Raw genomic sequence first — 20,665 nt, forward strand, 5'->3', positions numbered from 1 at the left:
GACAATGAGCTTATTTATACATATATATATATATATATATATATATATATATATATATATTAAATACTACAGTGTAGAAATACTCTGTTTCAAGTAAAAGACCTTCAGTCATAATCTTACTTAAAGTATAAAAGTATCAGCAAAGTAACAAAAGTAAATTACTCATCATGCAGAATGCACCATTTAAGAATAATGTATATTATATTATTGTGTTGTGAAAATAAATGCATTAATACGTGCATCTCTTAAATATTGCAGCTACAAAATGTGGGTTATTTTTAATGTATTATATATATATATTTTATATTACTTTATATACTGCTGGGTAGCTTGATAATTCCACTAACTAATATAATGTATTTGTTTATTATTTTGTATTATTCATCTGAATTTGTAAAGTATCCAGAAGGCCAAACTTTAAGTTTATTAAATACATAAAGTGCAGTAAAAAGTACAAGATATTGCCTCTGAACCGTAGTGAAGTAGAAGTACTGAAGAAATAAGTACCTCAAAGCTGTACTTAAGGACAGTACTTGTACTAAATGTACTAATGTTGAGAAGAACATGAACCCGGAAGCTGTACACGCGCACGCTGTCATACATTTTAACCCGTTGACCTGCAAACGGCCTCAGTGCGTGGGGGGGGGGGCGTGGTTTAGAGCGCACACCTGACAGACAGGCCCCGCCCACCCCTCCACCTCTCTACTCAGGTAATAATTGTTGGCACATTAACAGCGACACGGCGTCCTGTTCACATGTCAGACCAACACAGCGCTTCACATGTTGTGATTAACCTGATGGCTGACAGCTGAAAACCCGCCCGACGGACCGCACGCACTGCACAGGTACGTTCTGTGTCTTTCCACGCAGCTAACGAGCGGCTCCAGACAGGTGCACGCGGACTTTAACCGCGAAACACGAAGTCAGTAGAAGAGACGCTGTAGCCGAACTTAGCCGAAGTTTTCTCTGTGTTGTTGTTAACGTGATTACAGCAGTTTAATGTCGACGGAGCGTCATTGAGGGAATGCGAGTTAATTCATTTATTTTCACTGTGAGGTTTTGTCGCTTTGACTACATGTTGGGCTTCAGGCGTTTAGAAGTAGCAGCAGTTTGTCTGTTCCTCCTTCTCTAACAGATTATAAACCAAAGTTATCCAACATTTCTGAACATAAACTGAGGGTTTAAGGTGGACTTGAGTGATAACATGTGTCCTCCAGCACGTGTGGTACTGTGTCTCCGGTGACCCACATACAGGAGGACACTCATCATTGGCCTACTTGCATAGTGTGGGTCTGTTGGTTCTCAAGACCACATATCTCTAATTATGATCATACTAATAACTTTAATTAATGTGTTGCCAGCCATTTTGTAGGTTAATTAGTAGTTTTAAATCAGTTAATCAGGCAGAAAACTCACAGATTCCACTCGTATTGTGAGGATTTGCTGCTTTTCTTTGTCTTATGTGACGATAAACCTGTTTGTGGGAGTTTTGGGTTGAAAAACAAGCTAAACACACATTGGGTTCATTAGATGGTCATTTTACACAATTTTCATTCTAGTTAATAGACGAAATTATGACTAATATAATCACCTGATAAATATAAAATGTATACTAAATTATGTAATGAAATCTAGATTTCTGTAGCTCTTTTGATTTAGTCATAAATCACTGGTGATGACATCATACTCTATATTGGAGAAAGGTGTCTGAACACTGGCGGCCATTTTGATAATTAATTAATTGTTTAAAGCCTTTTAATCGAGCAGAAATCACTTCTTCACTGTTTCTATTTCACTTTGAACTTGTTGTTTTTAGGGCGTCACTTTGGGAACTTAATTTGAATTTAATTAGCTAATGAGATGATTAAACCCCCCCAAAAAAACACAATCAGCTGAGTGTGTAATTAAATGAATTGTTAGTTGCAGCGCGACATCTGGTACATTCCACTTTTATTACCGTCTGGTCGGCTCTCCACTCGAGGAAACCGGTCGCAGGTCTGATTAAGTTTCTATAAACAAGTGCAGCGTTTCGTCAGCCTGCTGCGTGATCCGCAATAACAAGACAAACCCTCTCCTGCACAGATGGTGTGTCTATGATGTTTTATATCTGATATGTTCAGCTTCAGCTGATCGTGTTGCTGCTTCAGTCTGCAGGACGTTCGTGATAACTACGATGACGTCAGTGATGAAACTACCGCGTCGCAGAACTATTATTCAGATTAACGCACAACGCGACACAACAACACGCCCGAGTCACACTTTCGTCTCCGAAAATAGATTTTTGATGGCGCAGAGCCAGAGAGACATTACAGAAACTGGATACACGCACGCACGCACGCACGCACGCACACACACACACAGCATGAAAACACCTGCTGCTCTGTGTGTGTTGTAGTATTTAATCACATGCTGCACTGTGTTTTTATATTCAGAGTATTCTTCATTTACTGTTCTTATTTCTTTATCATTTGAATTGTTTGTATAAAGAAATAAAACACTATAAATTATGATAAAATCAAGTTAAAGGGTAACTTTTAGTATTTTTCATGGTTTACTGACTTCAGAGAGGTTGAAATGACTTTTGGGAAAATGGCAAAAGAAAGCAATATAAAAGTTGTGTATCTCTATCTATCTATCTATCTATCTATCTATCTATCTATCTATCTATCTATCTATCTATCTATCTATCTATCTCTTATGTGCTGATCCGTGACTTCTATGATCCGCTGCACCTCTTATTAAATCCAGTAGTTGAGTGACTGTACGCGGTTATTCCACCAGTGTAAATAAAGCTCTTGTGTGTTCTCAGCCTGGTGGTTTGGAGGCTGATCGTCGGACTTCTTCCTGCTTCCTGCTCGGGTAGCATGATGGAGGTGGAAGGTTCCTGGAAAGAAGCGTTCGATGGCGCAGAGGGGAAGGAGACGTCGGAGGAAGCGGAGGCGCTGGCGGGCTCCTCTCTGGCTCCTCTAGTGGACGAGTCTCCGTCCATCAGACGCTCGCAGCCCATCGTCATCAACGTGAACCGGTAACAGACAGACAGACAGACAGACGAACGACATGAGTCAATAGTCGTCTCCAGCTGGATGTTGACTCGAGTCAGTGGCTCAACGTCAGGCAGAAAGTCGTCCGATGTGTAAACACGTTCCTGTTGATCGAGCGAGTAATAAACCTGAGATCCTCTTTTGTTTCCTCGATGCAATGATGTCAAATAGATAAACATCCTAATTATTTACAACCTGGCTTGAATATCTGACAATATATCAAAATGCAGTATTCTGCCAAGACGGATAAGAAAGTTTAAATACGCTGAAGAGCTCCAGAGTGTGACAGACAGACGCAGCTCAAAGGCTGAAATAATCTAGTTTCTCATGAGACCAGAACCCTCGGCCCTGTTCGCTCCTATTGAAGACGTGCGTGTTTAAAATCTGCATTCATCAATGTTTTATTATTATTCAGTTTTAAAAAACGGCTCATAAAGATAATAAACAATAATATTAATACTTCAGATTCATAGAACGCTTTTTCAATTTCCTCAAACATGCTTTACATGCTGTAGAAAAAAGCTCAGAATACAATGAAAGAAGATTTATATATTATACTATAGTGTCACACTAGTTTTTAATCAAACGGGAAGAAATGGTTCATTTGTTTGGGACTATTTTCAGCGGCGGATGAATCCACGTTTGGTGCTCTAGTGTTTGTGTGATTGAGTCAGAATGCAGCGTGTTCATAGTGAGGACAGTGATGGTTGTTAGTGGAGCTTCATGGTAAAGAGAAATAATAAATGTTAGTAGATGATTCATGGATTTATTAAAAACACAGAACGTCACCAGACTTGTCTTTTCATGTCATTGTACATTTATATTATGTTAAGATCATTTGTCAGTTTTGGGTTTCTGCTGACCTCCATTTTTAATGTTCCTTTGTTCATCTCTGTGTGTTTTCCAGGGTGAAGGGCGTAGACTCCTTCTCTTCCTCCGTGCCGGCGATACCGAACCCGTTCCCGGAGCTGTGCAGCCCCTCAAAGTCTCCGGTGCTCGTCGGTTCTCTTCCACCGCCGGCCAGCAACAAACACGTGAGTTCATTAAAGCCTCGTCGGTGAGCAGGAGCTCCACAGGAAGTCTGTTCAGGTTCTAACACTTTAATTCCTCTCGCGTCACAGCCGGTTCACTGAACTATGAATCAATGATTTGGAGGCATCGCTCCCCTACGTGTGAAACTTTTAATGAAATGTTCAGATTTCAAACTTATTTCATATCCAAATGTAGATCCTCATTTAATGGAAACGTCCGTCAATATTCTGTTATTCTTACTGTCAGAAAATCGCTTGAAAAGACCAAAAAACACAATGAATTCATCTTATTACAAGAACCGTCTGTGTATTCATCCGCCACTGAAAATAGTCCCCTACGAATGTGCCGTTTCCTCCTTTTTTGAGTAACGTTTGATATAAACTACAGCACCCAGCTGTTCTATGAGCTCACTGAGCCTTTTTTAAAGTGATATTTGTAAAGATTTACACGCGATGAACACGTCGTCTGTTTTGATCGTTTCACGCCATTTCTTCACCGCAAGAAAAACACGTCTTCAGTTTATCCTCTTAAGGTGTATTTGTTTGGACAAATCGCACCTTCTGTGTTAATCCCATCACACCTGCGTGAGCTGAAGGGTCTGACAGGTGAGGAAAACCAGCAACCGGATCCTCTAAATGTGTCTTAACCTGTTTGCTGAAACATCGAGGGAAGTTCGGTCGTGACCGTGACTGACGGGCCGTGTTGCCGCGCGACGCCGCCTTATTTTGAATAAACACGTCTGTTGATTACAGCGTGTCGTCGCTCCGCTCGCTCTCCTGTGCTTCTACATGAACGGTGATGGTTTACTCTGAATTCATTGTTTACAGTGTCGCACTATATACCCGTCCATAGAGTATCTATGAAATCCTAACGATACTCGTAACGAGGTGGGACGTATTGATTTTAAACACGAGAGTCTGAAGCGTTACACAAACTGTAGTCGGCTTTAAAGTGATGAACCGTAGTCTGTTCTCAAACGTCACTTTAAATATGAAGTACGGTGGCCTTCAGGTAATGGAAGTTACCAAACAAACGTCCTACGAGGGCTGAAAAGACTCGTTTCTAGTGATCAGTTAAGGACGAGTTTAAACTAAAGTTATTGTTCCTTCACTCTCCTCTATTTAGTAAAGTGTTGCTCTGTTTGTGAGCGTTTAGAGACATAATGAATGAAAGCTTTCTATTCGTAGTGTTTTTATAATATCTGAAACATTTCCCTCTTTAATATAAAACCAGTCAGAAGTCAAAGTGGACTGAGCGGATATTGGACCTCTGGAGGAATGTTCCTCCTCCGGTTGATGATAATCTGTCCCGACTGACGTCGACACTCGTCCGACCAGTCGGGACTCGCTGACGTGACGGCCGCTGCGTTTTGTGGCCGGGCCGGTTTGTTTTCTTTAGGCGCTGCGTGAGGTCGACGCGTCAGATGGCAGCACGCTCCTAAAACACGCACTAAACCATCCCGACCCTTAAATGAGCTGAACCCAGATCAGAGAGCAGCGTCCTTCATCAGAGACACGGATCTCATTTCTGTCTTTACTCGACAGCAGACCTGTGATTTCACGTCTCCTCTTGACTTCCTCAGTGAGGAAGAGTTTGAAGAGCCGTCTCGCTCTTTAACCGACTGTCTGACTTTGCAGCGCTGCAGTTGACAGATTCTTGGCAGAGCCGACGTTTATTCAGTTACTCCGCTTTAAAAAAACAACAACAAGCGTTTGAATTCACAGAGATGCTTTACATACTGAGGGGACAAAGCTAAGAATGAAATGTCATTCTGCACAAAGAGGGACGGAGGCGACCGCCCCGGCTCCAGTCGGTATAAAATAGTTAATAGTAATTCACTAAAGCAGCTGCTCGCTGTAGTTCTTAATCAAACGAACAGAGTGCATTTGTTTGGGGACTATTTTCAGCGGCGGATTAATCCACGTTTAGTGCGCTGAGATCAAGATCACTTTATTATTCTTCGTGTCACAGAAGTGAACGACTCACCAGTTTAATCTTGATCTTGCGTAAAGAAGTGAAACCGTGTTGTGCTACCTTATTCGTGTTAACTGTATACGTGAATGTTGTGTTTCCATCAGCTGATCAAGGTGTACGGCGAGGACAGTCACAGCCGGTCGGTGTGGGTTTCTCGAGGAGCGACGACCAGAGAGGTTTGTCACATGTTGGTCCAGACGGCTCACTGCAGCGATCAGGAGAACTGGGTTCTGCTGGAGCTCCACCCCACGCTGGGTCTGGGTACGACTGTGCTTTAACAGGAAACCCGTCACTAAATGGTGCAACAAAAACAAAAACAAGGCTCATGAGACGTTGTGTTGTTCCTCCTCAGAGAGATGTCTGGAGGACCACGAGGTCGTGCTGGAGGTTCAGGCGACCTGGTCGCCCAAAGGAGACACGAGGTTCAGTTTCTGCAAAAACTACGCCAAGTACGAGTTCTTCAGGAACCCGATGGTACGCAGCCCGACGCTTGTAAACGAACTATTATGAAATGAAGGCAGCTTGGCTCTAACTTAAAGCTGCATTCTCTCTAGTGACCACCAGGGGGCGACTCCTCTGGTTGTATAGAAGTCTATGAGAAAATGACTCTACTTCTCTCTTGATTTATTACCTCAGTAAACATTGTAAACATGAGTTTATGGTCTCAATCTCTAGTTTCAAGTCTTCTTCAATACAGCATGATGTTCATTTAGTAAATGATGGTCCATTTAGAGTCACACAGACCATAAAGCAGGGGATGCTTTAGGGGCGGGGCTACACAGTGATTGACAGGTCTCTACCAAAAACATCCCACTTTCACTGTACTTTGGCGTTAAAGTCTACAGGACTGGTGAGAGCTTAAAGCTCATCAACAATGCAAACAGCATCAGACAACAATAACTGTCAGCTTTTACACAACCGCATGGAATGATTGGCGGGTTGCGTGCCGGTGCAGACACGTCGACTCGACGCCTCCAGGTGTTTCATCACATCTGGTCTGTCGCTGTTCAAACAAACGTGACGGATCACAATGAGAAACTGGTTCTGTCTGCGCGGTGGATCCACGCCTTCCTCCGTACGATCACGGGTTCACTGTGTCATGTGAGCGACGACCGCCTCATGCAAACAGGATGCAAAGACGCTGCGTTCACGGCCAGAGGGTTAACTTTGACTTATAAGGTCAGGAATGTGCTTCAGCGCAAATATACTCCTTGAAAAATGCTTTATTAGATTGTTCATTTCAATATTAAATCTGTCTAAATGTAAAAGTTTAAAAAATGGACCAAAGTTTGAGGTGATGTGTCAAAATGTCACTTTTGTTTGATTAATTGTAATAAAATAGTTGACAAAGACTAAAAGCAACAAACGTTTTATCTGAGAGGCTGGAACAAGAGAATATCAGTTATAATGCCATAAATCATAAAAAATAACAAGTTTAATTTCTTTTTAAAGATTTAGAAAACACTCTAACGTTTAACTGTTACTGAGGTTGGACAACAACTTTGACTTTGTCTGAACAATAAGTTATTACGTTTCCTCTAAATAAACCTCAAAGCATGAATCCTTTCAGGTGAGTCTCGTCTTCTTCAGCGTCTGTCTTGTAAATGAGGATTTTAAACCTTCCTCCTCTTCCTCAGCTCTTCTTCCCAGAGAGCATGATCTCCGACAGCGCCGACGTCACCAAAGGGATGACGTCATCAGATCTCATTCAGGTGACTCAGCGATTCAACACGACCACAGTCTCCCTTCAGTCTGTTTATTCATGTTTCTATGAATTCTGTTCATCAGTTTCATTTTTCAAGTTTTCATGAACTAAATGGAATTTATTTTTAGTTTCACAGAATCCGTTCTGTCTGTGAAACGTGTGAAAAATGGTCACGAAGCCAAAGATGATGCTGGTTACTGTCAAGTTATGTCTGCGTGAACGTCTTAAAAGCAGCAAAGCAGTAAATCCTCATTTAATAAACTAGGAACAGACTTTTCCTTTTGATTAATAAGTGTTTTTATGACCGTTTCCTGTCTCCACACAAACGAAACGTGTCGTTTACAATAAACGAGTTCCTCTCGTGATCTCAGAGATAATCTGTCAGTAAAACACCAAAATATTAAACATTTGTACTGTTTTGCAGGATAACTAAAAATACAAGCTGGACCGTTTACGATCACTGTCACCACTGTGTTATATAATCTAACAGCTGGAGTAGTTTAGATTAATGAAACCAGAAACTCTTAAAACCGACCGAACACAAGCGGTCCCGTGTTGTCGGATCTTTTCCAGTGAAAGTAACGAGCAGCGCTTTTTATTATTAAAGAATTCCAAACTACATGAACATCTGTAGCTTCAGCGGCTGCACGGCTTCATTTCTCAGAACTTTAACATTAAAGCGATGGATTCTTCTGTGTTCCTCAGAACCTGCTGAGATCCGGGACGTGTCCAGAGATTCAGGGGTTCCTGCAGGTCAAAGAGCCGAGTCGGAAGTCCTGGAAGAAGGTCTACTACTTCCTCCGCCGCTCCGGACTCTACTGCTCCACCAAAGGCTCCTCAAAGGTTGGCGGGTCGAGTCCCGAAACACAGAACCAGCAGGACAGTACGTGGCTGATCTGGACGATCTGAACGTCTACACGGTGGTGAACAGCCGGAAACGCTACGGAGCGCCAGCGGACTTCACCTTCTGCATTAAGGTAACGTCTATAAATAATAATAATAATGTTTGAGCTCAAGTCAAACCAGATTCCTTTTAGAGGGTTTATTCTCATTATCGACCACCGATCTGCCTCATTGACAGAGTTTTGAAACCTCAATGTAAGGTTTACGTTTCAAGTGTTCGTTCCTCTGGTCCTCACGGTCGGGATCAGACGGATCATCGTCCTGAGAGCAGAGAGGACTTCAGGTTGTTGAGTCGAGTGATGGACTCTGAGCTACAGAGGCCAGATGTTTCAGGAGGGAGAAGATCTGATCTGTGACCTGTTTTTAGAGATTCAGTGGGATCCGATGTTCAGGAAGCTGAAGGCAGACAGGAAGTATTAAGAGACGGACTAACATGTTCTTTAGATTATCACCAGGCTTCTCATTATCAGAATATCCTCTAAACCAAAAGAGTCGTTGATGTTTCGGTTCTTGAGTCGTGGTTCTGTTAATGAACGGATCTTCTGCTGTTCTTTACTTTGTTTCTGCAGCCGTCCAAGAGTCCGCTCCGAGTTCAGGACCTGAAGATCTTGTGTGCTGAGAACGAGCAGACTCGGACGTGTTGGACGTCGGCCTTCAGGCTCTTCAAGGTCTCCGGTCCTCTTCTGTCTTCACTCATCGGGTTTCTAACAATACATCTTCTTTATCGTTGTTTATTGTGTTTGTTTGTGTGTGATCAGTACGGGAAGCAGCTCCATTCCAACTACCAGCAATCAAAGTCGGCCCCGAGGAACCTGGAACGAACCAAAGCGGTGGACGTCAAAGTGAGTTCACCTCACGGGTCACATGACGCAGTTCTGTAGCTTCGGCATCACGTTTCTAAACTCTCGTCTGTGTTTCTGTCAAAGTCTGAGGACAGTATGGTGGCCATGGACTTCTCAGGGAAGACCGGAGGACGGGTCATCCAGAACCCCGTGGAGGCCCAGAGCGCTGAGAGGGAGGAGGGACAAGCCTGGAGGGTGAGGGAGGAAGGGAGGGAGGGATTAGGACTCGTCCTTCAGTAGGTTTAATAAACCACACTTCTTCTTTAAGGAGGATAAACTTTAGTGATGTTTCTTCTTCTCTGATTTAGAGGAGAGAAGCTCTGAGGTGCAGTCTGCCCAACGTGAACTCTGGAGCGAAACCGTCCTGTAAGTCCACATGAGAGGAGACCTGGTCCGGGGTCCTGGTCCGGGGTCCTGGTCCGGGGCTCTTCTCATTCCTCAGTTTGTACATCCTCTCCTCATCTCCTCACGTCCTAGTCTCACTAAGATGGAAGTGAGGAGATGCTTTCATCACACTTATTTGTTTTGAGCTCATGTTTAAATACGACCTCTGACGGCATCATCTGTCCTCTAGTCCAGATGTTAGAAAAGAGAAACGCTCACCGTCTGTTTGTTCTGTTTGCAGCGATCCACAAGTCTCAGCCCTGGTTTCATGGTCGCGTGTCCAGAAAGGAGACGCAGAGGCTGATAGAGAAGCAGGGCCTCGTAGACGGGTGAGTGGACGAGATCCAGTTAAACACAAACAGACCTTGTAGACTCTGAAGCATCTGTTTCACTAGTCGAGTTCTTTATCCTCGTGCGTCGCTGTGCAGGATGTTCCTGATCCGTGAGAGCCAGCAGCACGCTCAGTGCTTCGTCCTCTCGCTGTGTTACAAGCTGAAGACCAAACATTACCTGGTGATCCCCGTGAGTTCCCGTCCGTCCTCTTAAAGGAACACGCGCCTCCTTTATCTTTTTTTCCTGTGCGTCCTAACCGGTGAGCTTCTTCTTGCAGTGCGAGGACGACGGCAGGAAGTACTTCACCATGGACGACGGCGTGACGCTCTTCATCGACCTCCTGCAGCTGGTGGAGTTCCACCAGATCAACAAGGGCATCCTCCCCGTCTGCCTCAAGCACCCCTGTGTCTGTGTGGCTCTATGAGCCCCCCCCCCACACACACACCTCTCTTTGGGGGCCACAATCTTGACGCCCAAACCCTGAGCATCGGATTGTGTTCATATCTAAGAAGCAGAGATTCTGTGGAGGTCTGTGTGATATCTTTGGGGTTTGTGAGACGTGGACTCCTCTTTAGTATTTTTACTTTTTTATTTTTAACTAATGAAGGCCCCCCCCCCCCCCCCCCCCCCCCCCCCCCCTCCCCCCCCCCCCCCCCGCCCCCTCCCCCCCCCCCCCCCCCCCCCCCCCCCCCCCTGTTGGACACACTTGCAGTGCACTTTGATCCGGATCCACATCACGGCCACGGTGTGATGAGTTTCGTCTGATTGTGTTCTTTTCACCAGATCTCACGGAGCGCCTGTGGCCACCAGAGGGCGCTCTGAGTCTAAGCTTCTGTTTTTTTTTTTTCCAGCTGGTGTAAAGAAATGAACACTTTAATATTTTACATTGTGATATTCTAATCTTGAAAATAACCCAGGTTGCAATCATGTAGCATGTAACATCCTCCTCTGACTGTTTTGTACGTTTGACTTTTGTCATTTTTGCCTTAAAAACAATCTTTTGTGTTGATTTTAGAACTTTCATCGCTGTATTTGCACAATGATGGTGAAGGGGAACTGCGTTCTGTGATGTTTAAACGACCAAATATATGAATGCAAACAGGTTTTATGAGGCTTTTTACCTTTGAGGAAGACCATAAGATCTGGTTAAAGCTCTGGGAGAAAATGAACCTCAAGGTTATTTTGGTAACACTTTATTTTACAGGCCGATTTCAAAGTACAGAGAAAAACGTTAAACTTTCAAAGTCTACGATTATAAATCGAAGTAAAACCAAATTCCGCATTTCATTCCAGGAAACTTCTCTGGAGATGACGCGTCTGTAAAAAGTGTTTCTGACCTGTTTTTGTTATCAGTGGTTGTTTTCGTCTACTTTGAATATTTGAATATTTGCACTGACTGTTTGCTTTTTATCATGAAGATGTATTTCTTAGAATGTCTTTTTTTATTTTTACTAAACAGGGTTTGTTAGTTTTATACGTACTCTGAATGTTTTGTGTCGTTTTCAGACCTGTTTTATATTTTTGAATAAACGGTTTCGTATTAAACATAATTTTCATAAATATCAATTGTTGTCGATGTATGAAAGAGATCCGCTCCGGAACGTCTCACATGCGTTTATTCAAACAATTATTTGATGTTGAGTTATCACACACAATGCAAACATCAGCAGAAAAGTCTAAAAACAAACATAAATACATATTTGTTTTAGGACTTTTCTTTTCTCCCGTTAATCATCTCACTAAACTGTGAAAGTAGCTCCAGAGCAGCTAGTGGACACTGGTTTCTGTATTTCTACACTGATATTACTGCGTTTACTTACGATGGAGTATTTCTACACTGATCTTGCTATTTTTACTCCAGTAAAGAATCTGAATACTTCTGTAAATGTAGAAGAAAAAGTCTGAGATCATATTTCTCCTATATTAGCTTCTCTGCACGGTTTATACTCAGGGCCGGCTCTGGTTTATACTTTAACCGTCCCCGAGTTATGCTGCTCCAGGCCTGAACTATGGGGGGACTTCCTATGATACACTGAGCTCCTCTCTCGTGTGTGTGTGTGTGTGTGTATGTGTATATGTATGTGTATATATATATATATATATATATTCATGTCTCATTAGTGCTCATTACAAACTTCGCTTCTTCCTTGAATTCTACACTATTTGCCTCAGAAATGTAGTGACGTATAAATTACATATAATAGTTAAACTGCTTATACATTGAGTTCCATCTAAAGCTGGGTGAACAGAAACATGTAAACTCTTTTAGTGGAAACTATCTCGGCACTAAGCAGAGGAAGCGCTGCCCTTCCTGACTGAAAGTCGGATGATTATAAAACCATTATCGGCCCAAAAGTAAAAAAACCTGGAGCGAGTCCTGACGGAGCTGATTGGTGGAGCAACATGAAAGGAAGCCTGGAGGTTATTGAGGAGCGATGGCAGGCTGCACTGATCCCAGATCCTCAGCACTGACCTACTCTCTGTGTGTGTGTGTGTGTGAGCTGCAGCCCTTCTCTGTGGATGGAGTTGCTATGGAAACACAATTTTCTCATCTTTATTTTGGGGGGGGTGCGGGGCTTGTCTGTCCAGGTAACTTAAGAGGGTGAACGGAACACAGACGGGATGAATGTGGGTCAAAGAGGAGCTCGTACTGTGCAGCTCAGTTATTGTTTGATCACTGACAGAATGAACTAAACTCTGTTCATATTCACGTCGTCTCACATCTTTAATTTAATTAAACACGTTTCTATTTTATGCTACTTTTATTTACTTCTACATCTACAGCAAATATTATTCTTTTAACTTCACTTCATTGGTTTGATGACTTTAGTTACGTTGCAGAATCAGAATCAGAATCAGATTATTAATACAAAACATAAATCAACTGTTAAATATATATATATATATATATATATATTTATATATATTATTAAACTACCCAGCAGTATATACAGTCTTTTAAATGAGTTCCACCTTCACCAGCTGCTACATTAAAGATATGAACACATGCATCAATAATATAATACAATAATATACAAGTTATTGTGGCCTACTTTTATATTTTTCTACTTGAAGTACTTTTTGATGAAACTTTTACTTCAGTAAGACTCTAAACGCGATAGAGACTCGTTTGACCCTGTGGTAGTATTTTTATTTCAGATACTTCTTCCACCTCAAATAAAAAGGATTTAGTGTTCAATGCCAGTAGAGCGAACACTCTGAAATACATTTTAAATCATTATGTTGGGAAATAAAATGTTCAAGTGAATCCCAACATCTCCTGCTCCCTAAACTCCACAATATTTAAAAATGTTACATTTTATTTTGACAGTTATAAGATGAGATCTAGTTGAATACAAAAACTGTATTTATTCATCGTAACCTTGTGAACTTTTCGTTTAGTTGAAGACGTCGCCGTGGGGCTGTGATGGATAGTTTACAGTATTTATAGTTAAAACAACTAAACCGTGGAAATAATGTGCAGCTTCATGGATGATGAGAATAATCTGTAGTTGCTGCTGAAGTGCTCTCAGCGAGGTGAGAGTGGGCGATCCCACTTAAACTCTGTTAAAGCGCTCGTTTACGTGATGAAAAGACTTCTCGTGAATCGTGAACGAGCTCTTCTCTGTGAGCAGCTGCTGTATTCTCACTGTGCTGCAGTGGTTTCCTTCAGTCTGCTCCCACAGCAACAAAGACGTGTCGCTCCGGGGTGAAGAGGAGATGAGAATGTGTTCATGTGAGCCCTGAATCAGCACGGTGAGGTGTGGAGGGCTTCTCTAGCTTTGGCACAATGCATGCTGGGATAGGGACCTTGAATAAGCAGGTAGAGAGAATGGATCGTTGCCCCTTTGTGACACATGTGACAATAATAAACTGAAAGAACCAGGTCACATCCAAAAGTGGCAAAAGTACAGAAGTATTGGCATTAAAATGTACTGAAAGTGACGCATTCAAAGTACCCTTTCTGCAGAATGGCCCATTTCAGAATACTGCTTATTATTGGATTTTGATTATTCACAGTTAGTCTCTTAGTTTAGCTGAGAAGTTGTCACCTGTCAGGGTTTACGCTGGTGTTTTGACTGTGTGTGTACCAATATGAAGGTAACAGTAACATCAAAAGTGTGAATGTAGCGGTGCAGTTTATTAGTCGGTGAATAAAAGCTACAACTCCTCAAGACACAAGTCAAGTTCAGTGTCTTGTTTGGGAGGTTAGCCTCGATGCTAGCAACGACTTTCAGGCTCACTTAAGGTGGGCTGACCTTTTTAAGGTGGAAAAGCTTAAAAAAGCCAACTCTGAAGTGTGTTAAAGCTGCATTCTCTCTAATGTCCACCAGGGGGCGACTCCTCTGGTTGTATAGAAGTCTATGAGAAAATGACTCTACTTCTCTCTTGATTTATTACCTCAGTAAACATTGTAAACATGAGTTTATGGTCTCAATCTCTAGTTTCAAGTCTTCTTCAATGCAGCATGATGTTCATTTAGTAAATGATGGTCCATTTAGAGTCAAACAGACCATAAAGCAGGGGATGATTTAGGGGCGGGGCTACACAGTGATTGACAGGTCTCTACCAGAGCTGTATATGTCTCTACGTCACTCCTCCTCAGTCCAGATATGGTCACTTCCTGTTCACTGGTTGCAAAAAAGCCAAGATGGTGATGGATAAATACCCGTGACTGCAGGTCCTCGTGCTCATGGTCCTACTGGGCTCACTGGGCTCACTGGGAGCTCTTTGTTGTGTCTGGTTTGTGGCCACGTTTCTCCAACCGAACTGGAACCAAATGCTGATACGATGCCTTTAACAACTGAATTTGGCCGCTTGTGAAGTTTTCTTTGGACCAAAAATGTCTTTTTCAGCCAAATTTCAAAATGTCGTTCTGCTATTAAGGACAGCAGCACACAGAGCAGTCAGCCATCAGCAGATGATGTTTGTAAATCATGTGTATGGCCCTTTAATTGGGAGCATCTCAACAGCAACAATCATAAAACTTAACAGTCCAATCAGACATTTGCCATAAAGATATCAAAGCAAAGATAAAACCGTATATGTGGATATTATTCCGGGTGAATTATAGCGATAAAAAATACTTACAAGACTCTCACTGACATGTTTATCTCCACAGAAATATCAAAGTCGTGCTGCTGGGTTTTTAGAAGAGAACCAGTTGAGGAACAATATTTCACTAGAATACCAAACACTGTAGAAGTTGACATTAACTGCTTTCATTGGAAAGTATGAAAGTCAGAATATTGCTCTTGTAATGTAATGAGCTACAGCTTCACAGGATCCGAGCTGCATCTACGAGATTAGAGCTTTTAGAGGCCTTTTAATTTCTCCGCCCATCTCCTGTTGGCTGCTCCCTTTGCTTTCAAAACTTTAATGCCGAATGCAAAGATACGCCTGCTTTCATTGTGGAGCCTTCCAGCCGAACGAATTGTTGTCACGTGACCGTTGGTCTCCGATGAATCAATCAGGGCTTCATCGTTACGCTCAAGAGCTCAGAATTTAATGTTTTTTACAGAATCTGTTTTGAGTAAACGGTTTATTTAGGGCGAAATTTAAAATGAGAACATGTATAATACAATGTTTTTGATGAAATATGAAGGTTTGTTTCGGTCTCTGACGATTATGACAGTTTTACAGCTTCTGACTGTGATAAACGGTGAAGTTTTATCGATTGTTCGGAGGGTTAATCTATACTTACTTATAACATAAATGTTGGTGGAGAACAGCTTTGGGCTGAAACCACTCACGTTACGCTGAAGGAACTCCTTCCTTTGGTTTGGCACGTTTTCACCCTGATTGATTCACGGAGCCGATGTTGGAGCTCTGCTGCTGCAGCAGCAGTGTAAACGCTGACTGAGCTGTTTGGGAGTCTGGTACCTAAAGCCCCGGTCTCTGGACCAGGACTAAAGACAGTCGGGTTGGTTGGTGCTTAGTGAAACGGCGAGGCCAGGTTTAAGGTCACGTCGCTGGTGTAACAGCAGAGTAACGTGCACGGAGACAGAGCTGCTGAATGTCAATAACAACGTTTAGTCACAGAACAAACAAAAAGCCCTGAAGTCCACACAGACATAGTGCAGCCGGCATGAAAAATAGATTATTTCTAATAATTAATTCTAATGAAAACATGTTCATTAAAAAAGAAAAAAGAAATTAAAATGAGCTCTTTTAATAAATAAAAAGCAGAAACCAGCTCATAAATAAGTGATTTGTGTGTTTTCAGGGCTGCAGGGAGGAAAACAGGAGAAACTATTGAGCTGCTCTTGTATAGACTCATTAATTCTACAATGAAAGGATCATTTCTTCTCATCCGAATTCACAGTTTTCTCCAATTTATTCTGCCGCCAGCAGCTCAGAATGTACATTAGGTTACGGAGACGTCGCGTCCTGGTTATGTTGTTGATCATCTGTGACAGTCTGGCGGAGCTCCAAAGGGCAAAACTACATTCATTTAAACATTTACGGGTCAACAAGCCACGTTTAAAGTCAGGGACGTCCACCGCAAATTCTCTGTGGTCTCTTTATTTGTTTTTCTCAATCTCGTTTTAAAATGATGTCCGTCAGCGTCGTCAAAGGAATCTGTCCAGTCGGTCTAGAGCTTCACTCACACAACAGAGTGTTAACCTGACCTACTTTCAGCAAACATCTGCCCGATTGTTGTGAAAGACGAGAATAGAGCGAGACAATTAAAACCAAACCAGTGACAAACAAAAAGACACTTGGCGGCAGAATCCAGACGTCTCATTTAAAGACAGTCGACTCAATATTCAATGACAGACTCACCAGATGTAGTATATTAACAGCTTGACACGATCATATGAGTTTTAATGCTTTAAAAAGTGTTTTTCAGTGTTTTCCAGCAGGAGATTGAGGCTTTTGATGCTGTGGTTCCAGGTAATTAAATGTATCAAGGTGTGAATGCAATTACCATGAAGCACTCCTTTAATTTGATTTCCTTTGAAGTGCTCTCCTCCTCCGTTGTATCCCGGTTCAAGTCCTCTTTTTATCCTCCTTTTCGCACCAAAAGTCTTCTTCTTCTGCTGAAAGACTAGATGTGAGACGTGAGGAAGTTCTCAGGTTCAGTCTCAAAGCTCAGGGCTGTAACCGACCAATCGACTAATACTCATTACCCAACAGGCTCAGGGCCGTCTGTCGTACAGCTGTGAATAAATTACATGATAGATGAAAACATTTAAAACAACGTAGTGATGCAACTTACTGAGCCGTGTTTTCAATGGATCGTATTAAGTCGTGTTTCCACCCACTCGAGGTTCCTGAAAGCGTTGATGAAATAAGACTTTTTTGGTCCCTGCTTTAATTATATATATATAATTAATTAATATATATGTATTAATATATATATATATGTGTGTGTGTGTTCTTGTTTTGATCAAATAGATCAGTTATTACTGATGTAATTATTGAGAAATATATTATTCATGCAGTCGAGAACACAAACAATAATAATAATAAACCTTTTATAGAACCTTTCGTACAAGAAATACAGTACAAAGTGCTTTGCAATAAAGGAAAATAAATATACAATGAACATAAAAACAAACCTTCAGTGAAAGTAATTTGAGACTCTGAAAGTTTGATGTCTTGTGCACAATTATTCGGCACCAAAGCGTCCGAGGCCAGAAGCAAAGCTCTTATCCGTGTCGAGTACAGAGAGAAAACACAACACGAAATACAAATAACGTTAGAAATATTAGGATCAGTACCCATAACTGCAGCGTGCACATATACATCAGTGCATTGACGACAAAACAATAAATAAAACTGCTTTGTCGCATTCAGACCGATGTCTGTTTCCATCACCGACCTCTGTTTTCAGTACAGTTAGTCTTGACTCAAAATCACCTAATTACAAAACTAAGTTTGTTAAAGTTAACCTAACGTAGTATTTCACGATCTTTTATTAAACCTAACTAAGTATTTCACGATCTTTTCCTAAACCTAACTAAGTATTTCACGATCTTTTATTAAACCTAACTAAGTATTTCACGATCTTTTCCTGAACCTAACTAAGTATTTCACGATCTTTTATTAAACCTAACTGAGTATTTCACGATCTTTTATACCTAACTAAGTATTTCACGATCTTTTATTAAACCTAACTGAGTATTTCACGATCTTTTATACCTAACTAAGTATTTCACGATCTTTTATTAAACCTAACTAACTATTTCACGATCTTTTTCTAAACCTAACTATAGAAGTTTTGTTTCCTAAACCTAACTGAGATGTTTCCTGTGAAGACGGAGGTTTATTTTGAATTGACTGTATGTATATAACGAGCGTAAATTGTCACGTGTTGCAGGACTTTCGTTGGGTTTTCGTAAGATATCATAGCAACTGTTGAATGAGGATACGTTGCCACAGCGTGTGCCCTGCATCATAACATAGAAGTTATCGAGATATTTACCTGAATTAACATCAGGTTTTATTGAACAGATATGCCTTTTAGATGTGGACATCAGGGACAGCATTGAGGAGAGGAAGAGGTTAAGAAAAGCCTTTTGAAGTTTGAATAAAGAGACCTGAGAGGTGACAGCTGGACGAGACGACATGCAGAGTGAATGACGGACAAAGCTCAGAAACAGACGGATGAAGACAGAAGGAATAAATACAGAGCAGAGACAGAAGAGACAGAAGAGACAGCCAGACGGACAGATGACGGGATAATTACAGATTCGTGACTGGCGACAGCGAGCGAGTCTGACCAGAGGAGCTGAATAATGAATCGGGAGGATGAGGCCGACGTTGCAGACGGTAAAACCACAATATATCAAATATATATATCACCAAATTTATCAAATATATATATCACCACATATATATCAAACCCACAGAGCAGCAGCAATAAACCAAAGACGGAGAGGAGAGGACTTCAAATACACTGATGGGATGTTCATGGAAACGGCCAGATGTCAACAGAGATCGTGAAAAGTTAGTTCGGTTCAGGAAAAGATCGTGAAATACTTAGTTAAGTTTAATAAAAGATCGTGAAATACTTAGTTAGGTTTAAGAAAAGATCGTAAAATACTTAGTTAGGTTTAAGAAAAGATCGTGAAATACTTAGTTAGGTTTAAGAAAAGATCGTGAAATACTTAGTTAGGTTCAGGAAAAGATCGTAAAATACTTAGTTAGGTTTAGGAAAAGATCGTGAAATACTTAGTTAGGTTCAGGAAAAGATCGTAAAATACTTAGTTAGGTTTAGGAAAAGATCGTGAAATACTTAGTTAGGTTTAGGAAAATATCGTGAAATACTTAGTTAAGTTTAGGAAAAGATCGTAAAATACTTAGTTAAGTTTAGGAAAAGATCGTGAAATACTTTAGGTTTAGGAAAACATCATAAAATACTTAGTTAAGTTTAGGAAAACATCGTAAAAAACTTAATTAGGAAAAGATGGTGAAACTAATTGGAGTTTTGGGAATTTTTAATGACGTTAGACAGTTTCTTCACGACAGAAACTAAAAAGACAGTACATGCTAACATATATAAGTGAAATAATAAGAATGACCATTAAGAATAAAATAAATGAGAGAAATAGTAAAGATATTCTACTTTATTTCGTAGTCCGTGGCTGCATCCCTAATGTCCACTTATTTAATTAGTTGTTAGTGTTTTTGTTTTTAATAGTACGATACGAGGCGCCATCTTGACATATAACCAAGCTAAACAGGAAAGAAAGAAGTAAAAGCATCGTACAAATAACAACCGACAGATCAATCGATAATCAAAATAGTCTCCCCGCTAAATGCGGACTAAACTTCCCGCCCAGAAATTCATCTTTCTCCCTCACCTCACCCACTTCTCTGCCTAATTACAGGGTCTCCTCTCTTCAGGGGGCCATTTGTCTCTCGCTGAGCTGTGACTTAGCGCGTTAATTACCTCGCCAGCTAAATGGAACGGTGCCGAGGAATGTCGCGTCGCAAAAAAAAGAAAAAAAAGAATAACGACCCTCGGTGAGAATCCAGGAGAGAGAAACAGAGGCCGAGCATACATCATCCTGATATATGTCGTCTATTACCCACCTGTAAGGTGTGTGTGTGTGTGTGTGTGTGTGTGTGTGGAGTCCCTCAAGGGCAGAAGAGACCCTCTGGAGCGTTATGAGGTCGGGAGCGTCCTCACTCTCAAGGCCCAGCAGAGCGCTATCTTTAATTTATCGACATGTTTTATTTACCAGCAAGTCAGTTCAGGCCACCGAGCAACAAACTGGACTCCGTGTCGACTCCGTGTGTGTGTTTGTCAGGATGCAGAGATGAACTCTCGTCTGGCTGTTGGTTTGTTGAGATCAGCTCATCTTCTTTTTTTACCTCTTTAATCCCGTTTTGTGGTGACCAAACATTTCCTCACTCCCCTCCACGGAGAGATCCCGCTATCAGGTGTCATAGTGTGCATGACATACAGCTCCACTGACCCTGAACACACACACACACAC

The 20,665-nt window shown here is 41.5% G+C and overlaps 1 protein-coding gene across 1 annotated transcript; it reads left to right on the plus strand.

Annotated features, from left to right (window-relative positions):
* Positions 1–763: 763 nt before the first annotated feature.
* On the plus strand, positions 764–10,638 carry grb7 (growth factor receptor bound protein 7; the record flags this gene model as incomplete). The annotated part of the gene is given in 15 exon segments (XM_079183023.1): positions 764–845; positions 2,810–3,025; positions 3,949–4,075; positions 6,152–6,308; positions 6,400–6,521; positions 7,685–7,759; positions 8,458–8,629; positions 8,632–8,729; positions 9,225–9,323; positions 9,414–9,497; positions 9,582–9,692; positions 9,806–9,863; positions 10,123–10,210; positions 10,310–10,403; positions 10,492–10,638. Coding segments are annotated over 14 exon segments (1,593 nt in total). The 5' UTR covers positions 764–845; positions 2,810–2,864.
* Between the last annotated feature and the right edge of the window lie 10,027 nt (positions 10,639–20,665).

Source organism: Pholis gunnellus (assembly GCF_910591455.1).
Source record: "Pholis gunnellus genome assembly, chromosome: 21".
Classification (NCBI taxonomy): domain Eukaryota; kingdom Metazoa; phylum Chordata; class Actinopteri; order Perciformes; family Pholidae; genus Pholis; species Pholis gunnellus.